The 16,837-nt window shown below is 44.6% G+C and overlaps 1 protein-coding gene across 1 annotated transcript in view; it reads right to left on the bottom strand.

The window, feature by feature from the left end:
* atad3 (ATPase family AAA domain containing 3) overlaps nt 1-16,837 on the bottom strand; it is a 64,324-nt gene that overhangs the window by 41,201 nt on the left and 6,286 nt on the right. Inside the window, exons 6-10 of the mRNA XM_072478242.1 lie at nt 12,090-12,255; nt 10,093-10,162; nt 5,592-5,747; nt 3,864-3,920; nt 3,638-3,763 (exon numbers count right to left, since the gene is read on the bottom strand). Coding sequence (XP_072334343.1) covers nt 3,638-3,763; nt 3,864-3,920; nt 5,592-5,747; nt 10,093-10,162; nt 12,090-12,255 — 575 coding nt within the window. The remainder of the gene's footprint in view (nt 1-3,637; nt 3,764-3,863; nt 3,921-5,591; nt 5,748-10,092; nt 10,163-12,089; nt 12,256-16,837) is intronic.

Here is a 16,837-nt window from a genome sequence, read left to right as displayed (position 1 = left end):
ATGAGGTCCCATTAATATTAGCATACCAGCACACAGGAAGTTGCAAATAAGCATTGTGAAGGATAATCAGATCAGAGTGCCCAGATATATATCAGTCCTCATATTAAATCTACACATTATCCTTATTGATATATTTCCTACACCACATTTATTAGTTTATTTATTTAAAAAATAAAATAAATTTAGAGTACCCAATTCAATTTTTCCAATTAAGGGACAATTTAGCAGGGCCAATCACTTACCCTGCACATCTTTGGGTTTTGGGGATGAAATCCACGCAAACATGGGGAGAATGCTCCACCATGCTGCCCTACACCACATTTATAATGAAAACCACCACGCAAATTTTGGCACACTGTAATTTCATCCTTGCACCAGTGGAAGTGCTCCCACTGACGGGAGGAGTCACAGTGTGACACGTTTACACACAGTTTCCATTTCAAATGTGAACACAAGGCTTCGTAGCGGGGAAAAATTGACAGGTATTGCACGCAGAAGCAAGCTTTTAAATATATCAGATCAAATGTGGTTACATAGACAGTATGTATTGTTAAGTTAATGATATTATATACAATTACATTAGTATTTTGGCTCTGCCTCAGAACCCAGTATTTCTTACTCAGTTCCAGCATAGACTGAGTCACTGCAGTGTTATATAAAAAGAATTTTGCTTTCTAAATATAGCCCTACTGCACTTTATAACTTAAGACTAATTTTCCTTTATGCAGTTAAAAGTGTTGATGTAAATCTCCACGATTAAAACGATTAAGCTATTTACAATCGAGAGAAATCCTGCAAAATTGTGGAACTGCTGCAAGAGGTGTCAGTGTGGCTATTAAACTCGCAAATGAGATCTTCCTGGTGGTATTCACTTTGCACGCGATGCTGCTAAACATCTGCCCTTGGGAAGGAAATGACATCTCAGCACTGTGCAAATCTGATAGGAAAGTGCCACATCCCAGCCATCCATTGCCACACACTCGGCGATCTAGAGCAGCCACCAGCCATCCACTGCCACACACTCGGCAATCTAGTCTCCTGTAACCAAAAATCTCCCTCGCAAGTGCAGTTATCATTTCGTGGGCAAATCAACTTTCTTAAATTACCCAAAATAAATTCACCCGCAGAGAATAGGATACATGGTCAGCGTTTTGAGTGCCTGCAAAACCTCTCTAAACAGTAGCAACACTCATGCATTAGATGGTAGTTGGCATACATCGATTGGGCAGTGTCACTGAAGCTATTGGAAAAATTGATTGTCGCTTGACCAGAGTCTCCTCTCTTTCTTTACCTTAAAATTGATTTATTTATTTTAAATTAAATTTTTTTTTAACATTTAAAAAAAAAAGAGTACCCAATTCAATTTTTCCATTTAAGGAGCAATTTAGCATGGCCAATCCAGCTACCTAACACATCTTTGGGTTGTGGGGGACCCACGCAAACACGGGGAGAATGTGCAAACTTCACACGGAGAGTGACCCAGGGCCAGGATCAAACCTGGGACCACGACGCCATGAGGCAGCAGTGCTAACCACTGCGCCCCGGTGCTGCCCTACCTGAAGATTTATGATAATTGTTTTTTTGCCCCAACGAGTTTCCATCTCATTTAACACTGATTCACAATTCAAGCATGTTAGAAACTTCAGAACATTTCATACTGCTTGCTAACACCTGGCATTACACTTGTCATCGTGTTACTCAATTATGGAATAAATTGCTTCATTTTATTTTGAATCCTTATATTTGTGCTGTGAGTTATTAGATCAATGTAGGAGTGCAAAATGCCATGGGGCAAGTGCTGACTCACTAAAACAATCATAAAAAAAATTATACAATCTACAACAGCATCAATTAAAAGATAATTTCACACTGATTTTATAAACACAGCAGGGATCTGATCAGAAAACATTCCTGCCTGGCTGTAAATTCATCATTCAGTTTCATTTACTGCACTTCAGCCCTGCAGTCTGAAGCACGTCATTCCATTTTTCTGCAAATTCACTTTGACATCCATAACCAATAGAAATTAAAGACCTCCGTGTGGAGTCTGCACATTCTCCCTGTGTTTGCATGGGTCTCACTCCCACGACCCAAAGATGCGCCGGGTAGGTGGATTTGCCATGCTAAATTGCCCCTTAATTGTAAAAAAAGAGAATTTAAAGCCCTCCGGGAAAAAAATAATTCTGCAACATATACCTCTATACTGCCTCCATGCATATCCCTGAGCCTTCTTCACCATCATAATCCAACTGCAATTCTATAGGGGCAGAATGTCTCCATCTGTGAAGCAGCATGCTATTAGCAATTCTGCTCTGGAATAAATATGTACGTTAAGTATCATATTCAACCAACACCTCATATTGCCCATAACTCAGGCCAAGTTGGAGGCTCCCAGCCCTACCAAAAAGGTCAAACCTGTGGTGTTGAATTGACATTACAATATGGGCAGAGGTATGGGGATTGGAGAAATAGGATGATGGGAATAGTGGTAGAAATTGTTTGGGCTATTTTGTGTTCTTCAAGGTGAAAAATTACTGCTGGGAAATTGGCCACTCAGATGGAACACCCCAGGGCAGGTGCAACACTGCAGGCAGAGAATAAAGCTTTCACATCACTGCCCCAACATTATACCATAACTGTTCTCAGGAGGAGGTCCAAAACACAATGAGAGTTTTTTTTTGCACTTGCCACACAAACTAACTCTACTGGCTCAGTGAAGTTGCCTATCAAACTGGACGGGATTTGTATCTGCAAACTTGCTGGCATGGTTAGAACCAAACTGAAAAAATAACACACTAGAGAGTATGAGGCAATGCGATCAGCTCACAGCGAGTTGACAAATAGATTATCCTTCACCTTTATCTGACTGGTCTGTTTTCAGCTTTGGTCCTGACTTGACTCTAGCTATGACAAAAGATAATCTTTCCAAAAGCCATCACATCTGGATGAGATACTAAACTTAAATCTATCTATACAGGTGTATGTAAAAGATCTTATGGTATTATTTTAAAACAGGCTTGTTTTCCTGGTACCTTAATATTTATTCCGCAATCACCACTGCCAAAATCGTATCAATTGGTCATTTATCATGTGGCACCTTGCTCTGCAGAAATTGGCTACCGCATTACAACAGTGATTGCACATCAAAGTTAACAGCTTGGCCATAAAATGCTTTGGGACAACCCAAGGTGAAGGGCAATGTAAAAATGCAAGTTCCGCCTTATTTTAAACTGACTTCCTCAAAAATTTCCAATAAATTAGAGAGAATTAATAAGACTTGATGTTACAGTAACTGCTCAGGCTGCAAAGCCTGTGGCACTCGGGAATCTTATGGCCTAAGATTTAACAGTACATTTAATGTGAATGCTGGGGCTACTGACAGAGAGATGAGTCACTGATCAAGCGTGGCAATTAGTGCTGCTATATGTGGATTTGCAGAGATCATCAATTGAAACAGGGAGGATAGAGGAAGGGTCATGGCGGGGGAGTGAAAGAAGAATTTCATTGAGGTGTCTTACCCGAGGAACTGTCCACTATACATTGCTATCTGAAACATCCATTTCCCCAACACAAACATCCCTCACTCTGATATGCAGAAGATGGACAGGAATTTCTTTCTCCCTCATATGGACCTTACCTTAGCAAAGAGGGTTTTTCCTGTACCCGGAGGCCCATACATTAGGATATTTCGGTACAGTCCCTTGTTGCTTTTTGTGTTCCGGGTCGCTATGGCAATATCTCTGACACGTTCCTCCAATTTGGGCTGTTGTTGAAAATGGTAATTGAATGAAAATGGAAAGAGAAGAGAATCAGATAACATAATAACTGTGTAATATATATGAAATATAATATATAAAACTCACACTCAACACCACTCCCTCAAGGGCGTCCTGTGGCTTGCTCATCAGACGTTTGCCAACCTGGGGGGGAAAACAACATATCCAATTTAAACTTCACAATGGAACATTATCTTTCACACACAATGAGCACTGCAACAAAACTCATTACATCACCTGAAGCTGCGAGGAAATACAAAAGCAAAATACTAGAACAGAAGATGCTGGAAATATCAGCAGGTCACGCAGCATCCGTGGAGAGAGGAACAGTTAACCATTCAGGCCAATGACCTTCTGCCATTTGAAATGTTGACTCCATTTTGCTCTCCACAGTGGCTGGCCTGCCTGCAGAGCATCTCCAGCATTTAAAAAAAAATATTGCAGTGTTGGGAGTATTCTATTTATTATTCAAATGTCACTAAATTCCCAAATACATTAGTCAGTTGAAGAGAGCATTCAGTAGAGTTCACAGCTCAGACACACTGTTAACTTACATTGAACTATATTATAACATTTTTACACTTTACCAAGATTTATTGAAACCATACATGGTCCAGTGGTGCAGGTAATATGTCAAAAACGTACATGTCTCACTAGTCAATTCCTACTTCCCCATCCCATCATTCCCATTTGCCCCCAACATTCATTCAGAACTTGATAGGATTGAGTTCTCATGATTCATGAAGGCACTGCTGCCCATTCACCCACCCTACACAAGTGGAACACTGGTCACATCTCACCACTTAACATCCTGTAATCATTATATCTTCACCCCAAGAGGCATTACATTTCAAAGTATTTTCACTGGGAACCACAATGATGCAGGAATTGTGGAACAGTTCTGGAGTTGCTGCTGTGGAGGTTGCAGACTTCACAACACTTGTTATCTCACTAAATACAAAAAATGTAATTATTGAAAATAAAGCAGGGGCAGCACGGTGGTGCAGTGGTTAGCACTGCTGCTTCACGGCGCCGAGGTCCCAGGTTCGATCCTGGCCCTGGGTCACTGTCCGTATGGAGTTTGCACATTCTCCCCATGTCAGCGTGGGTTTCGCCCCCACAACCCAAAGATGGTGGGATGGTGGGTTGGTGGATTGGCCCATGCTAAATTGCCCCTTAATTGGAAAAAATGAATTGAGTACTCTAAATTTATTTAAAAAAAAGGTGTGTAGAGAGAGGAAATTTAAAACTTCTCACTACTGACTGACACAGACATACATACCAGACACACACACACACACCTCCATTATCTAGCTCCAAGTATTATTTAATCTAAAGTGAAGCTTTAGGACTCAGAGGGCACCAACCAATTATGGCATGACTCAAAACCCAGCTGAACCGTGTAAACCCACTGAAGATTTAATTTCACCTTAAATTATTCACTTTTTGTTTTGCAGAGTACATAAAGTTATTAACACATTACTCAAGTTAAAAATCTGTTCTATGAAATCAAATTTCCCTTTAATGCACATTTCAGATTACATTTATGGATACCAATTTTTATATGCAAAGTGAAAACATCATGAGTACTTGGTAGCAAAGCGCTGGTTGTTCTGGAATAGGAGATTGTAGCTGATGCTGGTGAGGAAGGTTATGTCAATAAGAACTAACCCCCTTGGCCACGCTGGGTTTCATAATGGAACTGGTCCTCAGTAGTCAGATATTAGAGAGCATTCTCCATTAGAGAATCAGTCTAGGCCTGGACTTTCTAAAAGATCACCAAAGCTCCCAAGTCTTTCCAACAAGCTGCATTACCTTGATTGGGTGCTTCAATCCTTCCACTAATGTGATGCGGGATGTATCCCGAACCAGGGAAGGCTTTCCCAGCCGAGCCTCAATGTATCGTCCAGCAACTCCCGTAGCATTCTTGGCAGAGTAAACACCAACAGCCAGCAGTGTTAGCCCAGCCACCTAAAAGCAAAACAATGTCAGAGAAACAAATTAGACCAGGTCATGAGATTATAGCCATCGCCTGGGAGGATGGCACAATTATTCAGCTTATACACCATGCAGGCAATATTTCCAAACACATCCCAGACACAATTATGAGCTCAGAGGATATTTAAAGATATTAAATACTCACAACACATATTTGGCTAATATGCACATTTTTACAAAAGAAATGTGGTCTCTATCCAATCATAGATTTTACTCCCTCATTAAAATCACTCTACAAAGCAAGTACAAACTATCCAATTGTGCACAGTCCAGCTATTTCCTCTCCTTTGGGAATGTATCATTGAATGAAAGTCTAAGCCATCCCCATATTCCACTAGCCACTGCCCTTCCACTCATGGCAGATGGATGGCCTATCAAGTACGTCTCCTCCACCCCCTTAATCGATTCCGAGAGATTCCACGTTTATTCTGACATTTATACAGCTGGATTTTTGAAGAAGTGACGCCAAACATTCTGAATTTAGAAGGCACCGAGAGTCAGCAGGAAACCTCAATAAGAGCAACGGCCCAAGTCACACGGTGCATTGCACCAGCAAAACTTCAAAGAATATAGATGGTGTGAACCAATGATTAGACAACACCAAGCTTGGGCTTCAAAGGCCCGTGAAGAGAAAGCAGACCAGGGAAGTCATATGGTATCAGGGAAGAATGAACTGAATAATTGGGGGTGGTGCAACGTGCCTTAATTTTAAATGGTGAGAATCTTGCAGGAACAGTGGATGGTGGTGGCAAGCTATACTTGGAATTTAGATGGAATTGGAGGGTAAAGCTCAGACCCCCCCTCCTTCGCCCCCTCACAACAAACTGACCTGACATTAAGTACTCATGTGGATTGTTACCACCTCTGTCCCAACTGCGTTTATACAGGTCTGGGACTTCAACTATTTTGTTTAAATATTTTTACTGTACTCATTTCAATGAAGTATTAATTAACATCATCACTCCAAACCTTTAAGAGATTCTGAAGCAACAGAAAACATTTAAGAAAAACCCTAATATCAAATCAAAAAATTGTCAAATATGGTCAAACGGGACAGAAAGGGAACGGGGTTTGCAGGTAGCGGAGTTTCACAAGATGAATATGAGCAAATGCCATCACTTGCAGAATCTCACGGTTTAAGGCAGATCAACACTACAGCACAACTCCCTGAGGAGATCTGTTAAAGTGAGTCCATTTTCACTAGACCCCCAAGGAGCTGATGGTTACTACATTGTCATATTAATGTGCAGCAAAAGAGCATGTTCCAGATTCAAGGGCAATCACTGTGTCTTTCCTGAGAGGTTTACAGCCCATTCTCCTAATTATACCCCAGAGGACACAGAGAACACAATATAATTTACAGCGAAAGCTGTCATAAATCAATACTAAGTTTTCAGTTTGAAAAATACCATGTAAATGTCAAACCTTCAGCTGATTCGGTTGTACAACCAGTAATTCAGGCAAAGGGAACTACTTCCAGATCATCTACAGACAACTTCATCTCCAGCAAAAGTGAAAGCAAGAATCCAGCAGTAACATTTAGCATCCAAGAAAGGAGGATATTATGAGGCTTTGAATCGAAGACAGAAATTTAAGTAAAGCCTCAACAATAGTCACCAATTACCACGTGCACCTTATGGTAACGTTTCCTCCTGCCCATTCAGAACATCATGGGAAAATAAATCCACATTTTTCTTCAACCAACTAAGGTTGCTGCATCAGCCATTCCCGGAGTTCATGACAGCCTGGGGACACATTTTGTTGCCAAAGAACGGAGGCCAAGCCAGGCAAGGTCCCATGTACAAAATGGAAGTGATCAAGTGGTTTGTCAGGCATCGTGAACTGAACAAGTCTTGATATGGGATCTCGAGCTTCTTCCTTTCGAAAAAGGGAAAGCCCCCTTTGCTGAACATCTCAGAATTGCACACTCATCCCTGAACATCCAATTGCTGCATGAAGAATCAGCTTCACCATCTCACTCAACTTCTTCAGTCAGAGACTCTCTCTTAACAGGGGGTGCCACAAATCCGATTACCCATTAACTGTGCACTTTGAACTATTAAATTCCCAGTCAGCACTTGCGTAAGACTCAAGCAATAAACAAATAAGAAACCAGCCACCTGCAGGGTCAGCTCATTTTTAACCCTTAGGAGTTGCCAATTAAAACCTGTAATACATCTCAGCTCAACAGTTTGAAAATACAAACCCAAAAGTTTCAGTAACAAAACAAACTCAATGCTTTGACAGTACATGGCACTCGGCCATAAGGATAGAAAGTCACTAAACAAAGAACGAGCATAGGACTCTCTTCTGCAAACAGCATTAACACTGGGTCAGTTGTTAGCTTAAGACAGATTAGATTTTTGTTAACGAGAGGCATCATGTAACATGGGCAGCACGATGGTTAGCACATCTGTCTCTCAGCACCAAGGACCCGGGTTCAATTCCGACCTTGGATGACTGTGTGGAGTCTGCACATTCTCCCCATGTTTGCGTGGGTTTTCTCCAGGTGCTCCGGTTTCCTCCCACAGTCCAAAGATGAGCAGGTTAGGTGGATTAGCCATGATAAATTGCCCCTTAGTATCCAACGGTTAGGTGAAGATATGGGGGTGGGGTGGGGGAGTGGGCCTGGGTGGGGGGCTCTTTTGGAGGGTCGGTGCAGACTCGATGGGCCGAATGGCCTCCTTCTGCACTGTGGGGATTTTATGATCAAGGGGTATAGACAAAGGTAATTCAAAAGATTAGACACAATCGCACTGAATGGTTGAAGTGACCAGAGGGCCTATCCCTGTTCTTATGTGCCATAAGACGTCAAAAGGTGATTCTCTTAAATTGGTTGAGTTATTGATGCGGTCACATCTGATCTTGTCCCTCACTACAATATTTAGTCAACCTTCACAGGGCTTTCCATTAGTATTGGCACCCTCTGATGCTTGAAATGTGATATTGCATCCATGGAAATGCAGCCCTAGATCACAATAAAGGTACAGAAGAAGGAGGCATTTTGCCTATTTTAGTTCATCGGTATGAAATAAAACAAGCAACGTTCCCTCACATCTTCTAAATATTTCTCGAGAGATTCCAGAAGCTTTGTCTTCATTAGCCTACCAGAAAACCACCCAACATGCCACTGATTTCCTTGTGTAAAATTGTTCCCAATATCTTGCATCTATTAATGTGCGAAGCATTAAAGATACTTCGCGGTGTGTAGCCACACTCAACTACTTAGCAAACGTGAAAGCCGACCTACTGTTCCTGCAGGAATGCGGAATTCCTCACCTCAGAAAAAGGGCAGCACGGTAGCATAGTGGTTAGCACAATTGCTTCACAGCTCCTAGGCTTGATTCCCGGCTTGGGTCACTGTCTGTGCGGAGTCTGCACGTTCTCCCAGTGTGTGTGTGAGGGTTTCCTCCGGGTGCTCCGGTTTCCTCCCACAGTCCAAAGATGTGCAGGTTAGGTGGATTGCCCATGCTAAATTGCCCTTCGTGTTGGGTGGGGTTACTGGGTTATGGGGATAGGGTGGAGGTGTGGTCTTGGGTAGGGTGCTCTTTCCAAGAGCCGGTGCAGACTCGATGGGCTGAATGGCCTCCTTCTGCACTGTAAATTCTATATAAAACTACATAAATCTGACTTACCCGTTCCTTTCACCAGTGTTAACCTACTTTCACAGGTTCTAATACTGTGGCATACTGACAAAAATGGTCCGGATTTATCTCATCAATCCCACTTCTGGAACCATAGAATTCACCTACAGTGCAGAAGGAGGCCATTCGGTCCACCGAGTCTGCACCGACCCTACGTGGACACACTCCCCTGCACTATCCCCGTAACCCCACCTAACCTGCACATCTTTGGACTGTGGGAGGAAACCAAAGCACCCGGAGGAATTCCCACGCAGACAAGGAGAGAAAGTGCAAACTCCACACAATCACCCTTGGCTGGAATTGAACCCGGGTCCCTGGCGCTGCTAACCACTGTGCCACCGTGTCTCCCCTTATCCTGTGAACGTCTACAAATTTTCCCCTCATTTCCTTTCAAAGCTCAAGTTACATGGTTTCTCCAGTCTCCAAAACGCTTAATCCTTTGATATCAACACCAATCTCGTGGCCCTTCACTGCACAGACTCTGGAGCTTTAACGTTTAGCCCGCCTTGATCAAAACTGAACCAAATACCCAAACCAATGCGCTGTACAGCTTTAGTGCAAACACTTAATCAACCTAACAACAGAACTTAAAATAATTTTCTTTTCTGTGTTCATTGCTACCCTACAGGTCTGACAAGTGCTTGGAGGATACTGCATCTTTCCTTCTTACTTACTGTAGCTGTCACTTTGTCCCAGTCAGAAACGAAGGCATGGAATCCTTCCCCAAACACTGCACCAGCTGTCCTGAGTGAAAGAAGAAAGTAGAGCAGTCACCATACCTCAAAACATCACGAGCAGCTGCACAGAAGTGGAAATACAGTCACAGAGCCTCTTGGGGAAGGGAAAAAAACAGCACAGGATACAGATAAAAGCTTTTGGGACAGGGATTGCGTTATACCACACACTGGCTAAGGATGGACAAGGATCAAAAATTGACTCATCCATCCCATTTCAAAACGACTCAATCAAAAATTCAATCTGATTATACAGCAAGAAACCGACCCCATTATACGTGTGTGTCAGCTTCTGTTAAACTTCTGCTCCTATATTTTCAGGTGAGAATTTTTCATTTTTACAAACGGAACAAATCTTGACCTTAATCCCCAGCTCTCTTAGTTTGTGGGAAAACCCAATGCAGTGAACCTTAAGGAAATCTTTGTATACATTTTAATTTTAAAAGCTTCTAATTTAAAATGTACCAGTAATTATGCCTGTGTGCCTCACAATAGTATACTTTCCTAAAATCCTGGTGCAAGCACTGTGATTGCACGGTACGCAGCACGGGAGCATTGTGTGTAGCATAATTGCTTCACAGCTCCAGGGTCCCAGGTTCGATTCCGGCTTGGGTCACTGTCTGTGCGGAGTCTGCACATCCTCCCTGTGTGTGCGTGGGTTTCCTCCGGGTGCTCCGGTTTCCTCCCAGTCCAAAGATGTGCAGGTTAGGTGGATTGGCCATAATAAATTGCCCTTAGTGTCCAAAATTGCCCTTAGTGTTGGGTGGGGTTACTGGGTTATGGGGATAGCGTGGAGGTGTTGACATTGGATAGGGTGCTCTTTCCAAGAGCCGGTGCAGATTCGATGGGCCGAATGGCCTCCTTCTGCACTGTAAATTCTATGATAATCTATGATTGCATGATGGTTATTCAATGTCTTAACTAGCTGAGCTATTTGTGCCTGCAAACAAATTGTCAAAAAAGCTGAGGGTGAGATGAAGCAAGATTGGAGGAGGTTCATATGAAGCACTAACACCAGCATTGACCTGTTGGTCCGGGTGGCCTGTTATGGTGCTGCAGACTTCTACGTAAAAATAAATTCCAAGAGAAAGTGGCAACAGAGAACAAGGAGGATTTCCCACTGCAGGGAGCGCAGAGGCATGCCGGGAACAGCGTGCTGTTCATAGTTATACACTCAGAATGCGAAAGTCGACCCAAACATTCTAGGGACCCAGGTTCACACGATATTCAAGGAATGTGGGCTTTGCTGGCTCAGCCAGCATTTATTGCCCGCCCCTTATTTTAATTAGGAATGGACAAGAAATGCTGACCTAGCCAGCCAAGCCCACATCCCTTAAATTAATTCTTAAAAATAGCTTATTTCGCGTGACAAGAGCCAGGCTTAAGAAGTTGGTCCCAAGAACCCCGAACAGACTTCAAAGAATTCACATATTTTGATCCCAACCTATTTCATATCACCTAGGCAAGGAATTGTAGGTACTAGTAAACACGGACTCTTGACCAATAAACTGCCAGTGAGGGGAACTCTGGTTCAGTATAAAAGAAGGCTATGGATGCAAAGGTGTATTAGCTATCAGCAGCTTTTCTTGAAATGAGAACGTGGCAGAACCATGGGATTGCCATCACAATGTAACACTAAAACATTATGTGCCTGGGAAGCATCAATTTCTTCAACAAACAATGAGTCACTCGGGCCTACATTAGGCAATTCAATGCCAAGCGTTTTAATTACTATCATTATCATCCATTTGAGGACATTTCTATTACTCTGTGAAATGTCACTGCACCTTGGTTGGCTGTATATACTAAAGAGAGCAGATAAAACAAGGCCCCGACATTGATAGGAAGGAGAATGATGCGATGGTTTGGCAGGGAAGGAAGAGACTAGGTCCCACTTTATTGACTAAAATCGACATTTCCTTCTACCCAACACTTACTTAATAGAATCAAGGACGGTCTGGCGATGCTCTGCAGCTTTCAACCGGATCTGCTCTCTGATCAGATCAGCATTCTCTCGCTCAACCTTGGCACGGGCCTTGGCTTCAGCTTCAATTCGAAGCATCTCATTCTTGTGTCGGAGCTCCATCTCATGTTCAATAGTGGCTACACGGGGGAAAGAATTATAAATCAGAACAATATCTTTCACCACGGTTTGGGGATTGAATATTTAGCTATTCAGTAAAGACAAAGTCCTTGATGAGGGATACTATTATTAGTCAGGATCTATCAGCACTATAGAAATAAACATAGAAATCGATGACACGGAAGAAGGTCATTCAGCCCATTTTGTCTCTGATGACGGGAACTGAGCAATTCGGCAAAATTCACTTTCCAGTTCTTGGTCTGTAATCTAGAAAGTTGTGGCAATTTGAGCATGTATTCAAGCCCTTTTTAAACGTCGTCATGGTATCTGTCTCTAGCACTCTTTCAGGCACTGAGGTCCAGAATCCATCACCTGAAATACTTTCTCTTCAACTCCCCTCGAATCCTTAGCTCAATTACTTTAAATCCATGCCCCCACCCCCCTGGATATTGACCTCTCTGCCCAAGGTAAATAGATCCTACCTAGGCCCCTTAATTCAAGCACCCACTAGCTGCCCCTATCCCAAAGAAAGAATCTCAGCCTATTCCATCTTTCTTCAGAGTTAAAATTCTCCAGTCCTGGCAACATCCTTGTAAATATTCTCCGTACCTTCTCTGGTGTGATCACATCCTTCTTGTAAAATGGTTGGCTTAACTAGTGGTTTGTGCAGTTCTGGCATAACCGCCTGCATTTATATTCTATGATTGGTTAATAAAAAGTATCCCGTCTCTACGTCTCCTGCCGCCTTCATGGATTTGTGGACATGTGCTCTCAAGGGGCGGGATTCTCCACTCCCATGCCGAAGTGGCCGCGCCGGCGTGAACGCCGTCATGAAGGCCCCGGTCCCGACCGATTCAAGCCCTGACAATGGGCCAGTATCGGGGCCGCGTCATCTACCCGCGCCAGGCCTTGTCGCCCGCGTAAAAGCGGCGCCACATAGATGCGGGCGGCGCCGCATAACGGACGTCATCCGCGCATGCGTGGTTGCCGTCCTGTCCAAATCCGCCCCGCAAGAAGATGGGGGACGGATCTTGCGGGGCCGCGGAAGGAAGGAGGTCCTCCTTCAGATAGGACGGCCCGACGATCGGTGGGCACCGATTGCGGGCCACCCCACATTGCAGGTGAAGCCCGGTGCAGGATCCCCCCTCGCCCCCCCAGCGTTCACGCACCGCCCACAACTGCAGCGACCAGGTGTGGACGCGCCGGGGGGAACCCGCCGTTTTGACCGGGCCTCAGAATAGCGGGGGTTCCGGAGAATCGCCATTTTGGGTCTCTCCGCCGATTTTCCGGCCTGCGAAACTCGACCGGGCCGTTCCCGCCGCTTGGGAGAATCACGGGAGGGTGTCGGACCGGCGTTCCCGGAAATTTTGGCGGTTTTCGAGCATGACCGGTCTAAGCCAGGGTCCATAACTGTGTTGAAGTCCCCTTCCATTACCGACTTGTGCGAGTCCAGGTCCGGTATCTTCCCCAGCATCCTCTTTATAAACTCCACATCATCCCAATTTGGCGCATACACATTTATTAATACCACCTGCACCCCCGCCAGTTTCCCACTAACCATAATGTACCAACCTCCCACATCCGAGACTATTCTACCCGCCTCAAACACCACCCGCTTATTAATCGGTATCGTGACCCCTCTGGTCTTTGAATCTAGTCCTGAGTGAAACACCTGGCTAACCCAGCCTTTCCTCAGTCTAACCTGGTCCGTTACTTTAAGGTGCGTCTCCTGCAACATCACCACGTCCACCTTCAATCCCCTAAGGTGCGCGAACAATCGTGCCCTTTTGACCGGCCCATTTAACCCTCGAACATTCCAGGCGATCAGCCTAGTTGGGGGGCTCATTGCCTGCCTCCCCCAACCCCCCTCCGCCGATCAGCCATCCCCTTTTTTAGGCCCGCCACCAGCCCGTGATCCACGCCTCCACTGGTCCATCCCCAGGGAGCCACCGCCCCTCTCTCTGTCCCTCAGCCCAAGTCCCTCCCTCGCCAGCAGAACATTCACCCCTCCCCACCCCCAGCAACAACCCAATCCCTTTCCTAAACCAAAATATGCACACCCCCCACTGAGCTTCCGAGAGCTAGCTCACCCAGCTGGCCCCCATCCCCGGCGCCAGATAGTCTCCCACCTATTGTTCCCCCCCCCCCCCCCCCACGCAGGCAAACAAACTCCAACATAAAACAATCCCCACACAATTGCCCAACAGAAAAACACCAAGATCAAAACTAGTACACCTCCATCCCCCAACCGTGCAAATGAAAACCTAAACTCACCCAGCTCTACTGCTGGTTCCAAGCAAACCGAAAAACCTTTTACAAAAACAGAGAAACAAAACAGAAACACGAACGTTGCAGCCAAGTTCAAAAAGTTATCAGTCCTTCGTCAGCCCTTTCTTTCTTGCAAAATCCAACGCGTCCTCAGGCGACTCAAAGTAAAAGTGCTGATCCTCGTGCGTGACCCAGAGACAGGCTGGGTATAACAGTCCAAACTTCACCGTTTTCTTGAAAAGGTTTGCCCTGATCTGATTAAAGCCTGCTCTCCTCCTGGCCACCTGCACACTCAGGTCTTGGTAAACCAAGATGCTCTTGTCCCACTTACAGCTCCGTGTCTGCTTGGCCCACTGCAGAATGCGCTCCTCATCCGAGAACCTGTGGAATCTCACCTCCATAGCCCTCAGGGGATCTCCCATTCGCGGCTTCTTCGCGAGTGCTCTGTGAGCCCTGTCCACCTCCAAGGGCCGGGAGAATGCCCCGTCCCCCAGCAGCTTCCCAAACATGCCTGTGACGTATGCCCCAGCGTCCGTTCCTTCGGACCCCTCCGGGGGCCCGCCAATTCTTAGGTTCTGCTGGCGGGACCTATTCTCTAGGTCCTCCACCTTCTCCAGGAGCTTCTTTTGCTGGTCCCTCAGCATCCCCACCTCCAGCTCCACCACAGTCTGATGTTCCTCCTGCTCAGCCAGCGCCTTCTCCACCTTCTGGATCGCCCGATCCTTGGCGTTCAACCTGAGCTCCAGCCGCTCAATCGATGCTTTCATCGGATCCAAGCAGTCCTGTCTCTGTGTAGCAAAGCCCTTCCTGATGACTTGCATCAGCTGCTCCATAGACTGCTGGGTCGACAAGCCAGAGGTTCGCACCCCCACCATGCTGTCCCCTGTTGCAACTATAGCCCAAGTCTTCTCGGTCTTCTTATTTCTGCCCTTACGAACATTTCTAATCCTTTTCTCCATGCACCAAAGTGGGAATTCAGTAGAGAATTGCAACTGACATCCGTTCTGCATTTCAAGTCCGTTAAAAGATCGGGGGGAAAGAACCAAAAGTCCGACCAGAGCAGGAGCCACCAAATGTACGATTTACTCCTTCATAGCCGCCACCGGAAGTACCCATCTGTACCTTTCTAATTGACGATTAGTACTGTCCCTCAAAATTCTTTCAAATAATTTACAGCCATCGAAATTAAGATGACTGACCTATAACCATTCTGTCTTAACCCTTTTTAAACAAAAGTACAATGTTAGCCATTCTCTGGTACCACACCTGTAGCCAGAGAAGACTACAAAATCTTGGTCACTGGTTTGCTCCTCGCTTCTCTCAGCAGCCTAAGAGACATTTTATCTGGGCCTGCTGATTTATTCATTTTTAAAGATGCTAACCCCCTCAATATTTCCTCACTCAATAGCTTACCACACCCATCATTTCACACTCTTCCTCAACCACAATGCCTGCATTGCACCCCAGTTCTGTAAAGCAGACTCAAAACATTCATTGAGAATCATGTCCATGTCTTCTGCCTTCAGACACAAAGGTCTAAAAAGTTTTACTCTTTCCTTAATTTAATTTTTAAACTTCCCTTTGTTATCCAGAAGAACGGTGCCTTCCACTACCCCAATGAGACACTGCAAATGTTAAACTGGGAAGTGGCAAAGGAACTGAAAGTGCCAGTCGCTGGACAGAGTAACAGGCAGTGTCAGTCAAAGCTTGATGGAATGTGAGGCGAGTGAACAGCCCTATTCCAATCTACAAGTCACAAACTTTCAAATAAAGATTGACTCAAACACCAGACTCATTACTTTGTAGCAGAATCTTTCACAACCATATTTAAAAGCACGGATAACACATCAGCAATCACCAAAGCACAATTTTTGGAAGTGATCCCCTTTCAAAACGGAACCAGTCCTGGCAATTAAGCCAAAGTGCAAGGACCACCTGGTATGGGTGCAATAATAGGAGGCAACGTTGATAGGAAAATGTAATTGCAGCTGTGAATGAATAAATCTTAATGTAAAAAGATTACAAAGCCAGTGAATATTTTTAATATTGGTTTAAAAACTCAAGATATAGGTGTTCTGATCTCACACACTTTTCAATATGGGAACAGCCACCCACTGCTGCCCACATTTTAAAAAAAAAATAGCCATTATGGTGTATAGCCTGTAGGTTCATTGTAAAAAACAACTGGAACCCAAAGCTCCACCTAGCAAAAAGCTGAGTGGCAACTATAAGGATCTAGACCTGAACAATGAAAAAGAAAGCAGGATTATTGCGTTACGAGAACTTCCCTCTACGGCTGAGAATGATATCCAAACTTAATCTCAACAGTAAACA

The sequence above is a fragment of the Scyliorhinus torazame genome, chromosome 16 (genome assembly GCF_047496885.1).
Source record: "Scyliorhinus torazame isolate Kashiwa2021f chromosome 16, sScyTor2.1, whole genome shotgun sequence".
Classification (NCBI taxonomy): domain Eukaryota; kingdom Metazoa; phylum Chordata; class Chondrichthyes; order Carcharhiniformes; family Scyliorhinidae; genus Scyliorhinus; species Scyliorhinus torazame.
This window is presented reverse-complemented; position numbering and strand designations above follow the sequence as displayed.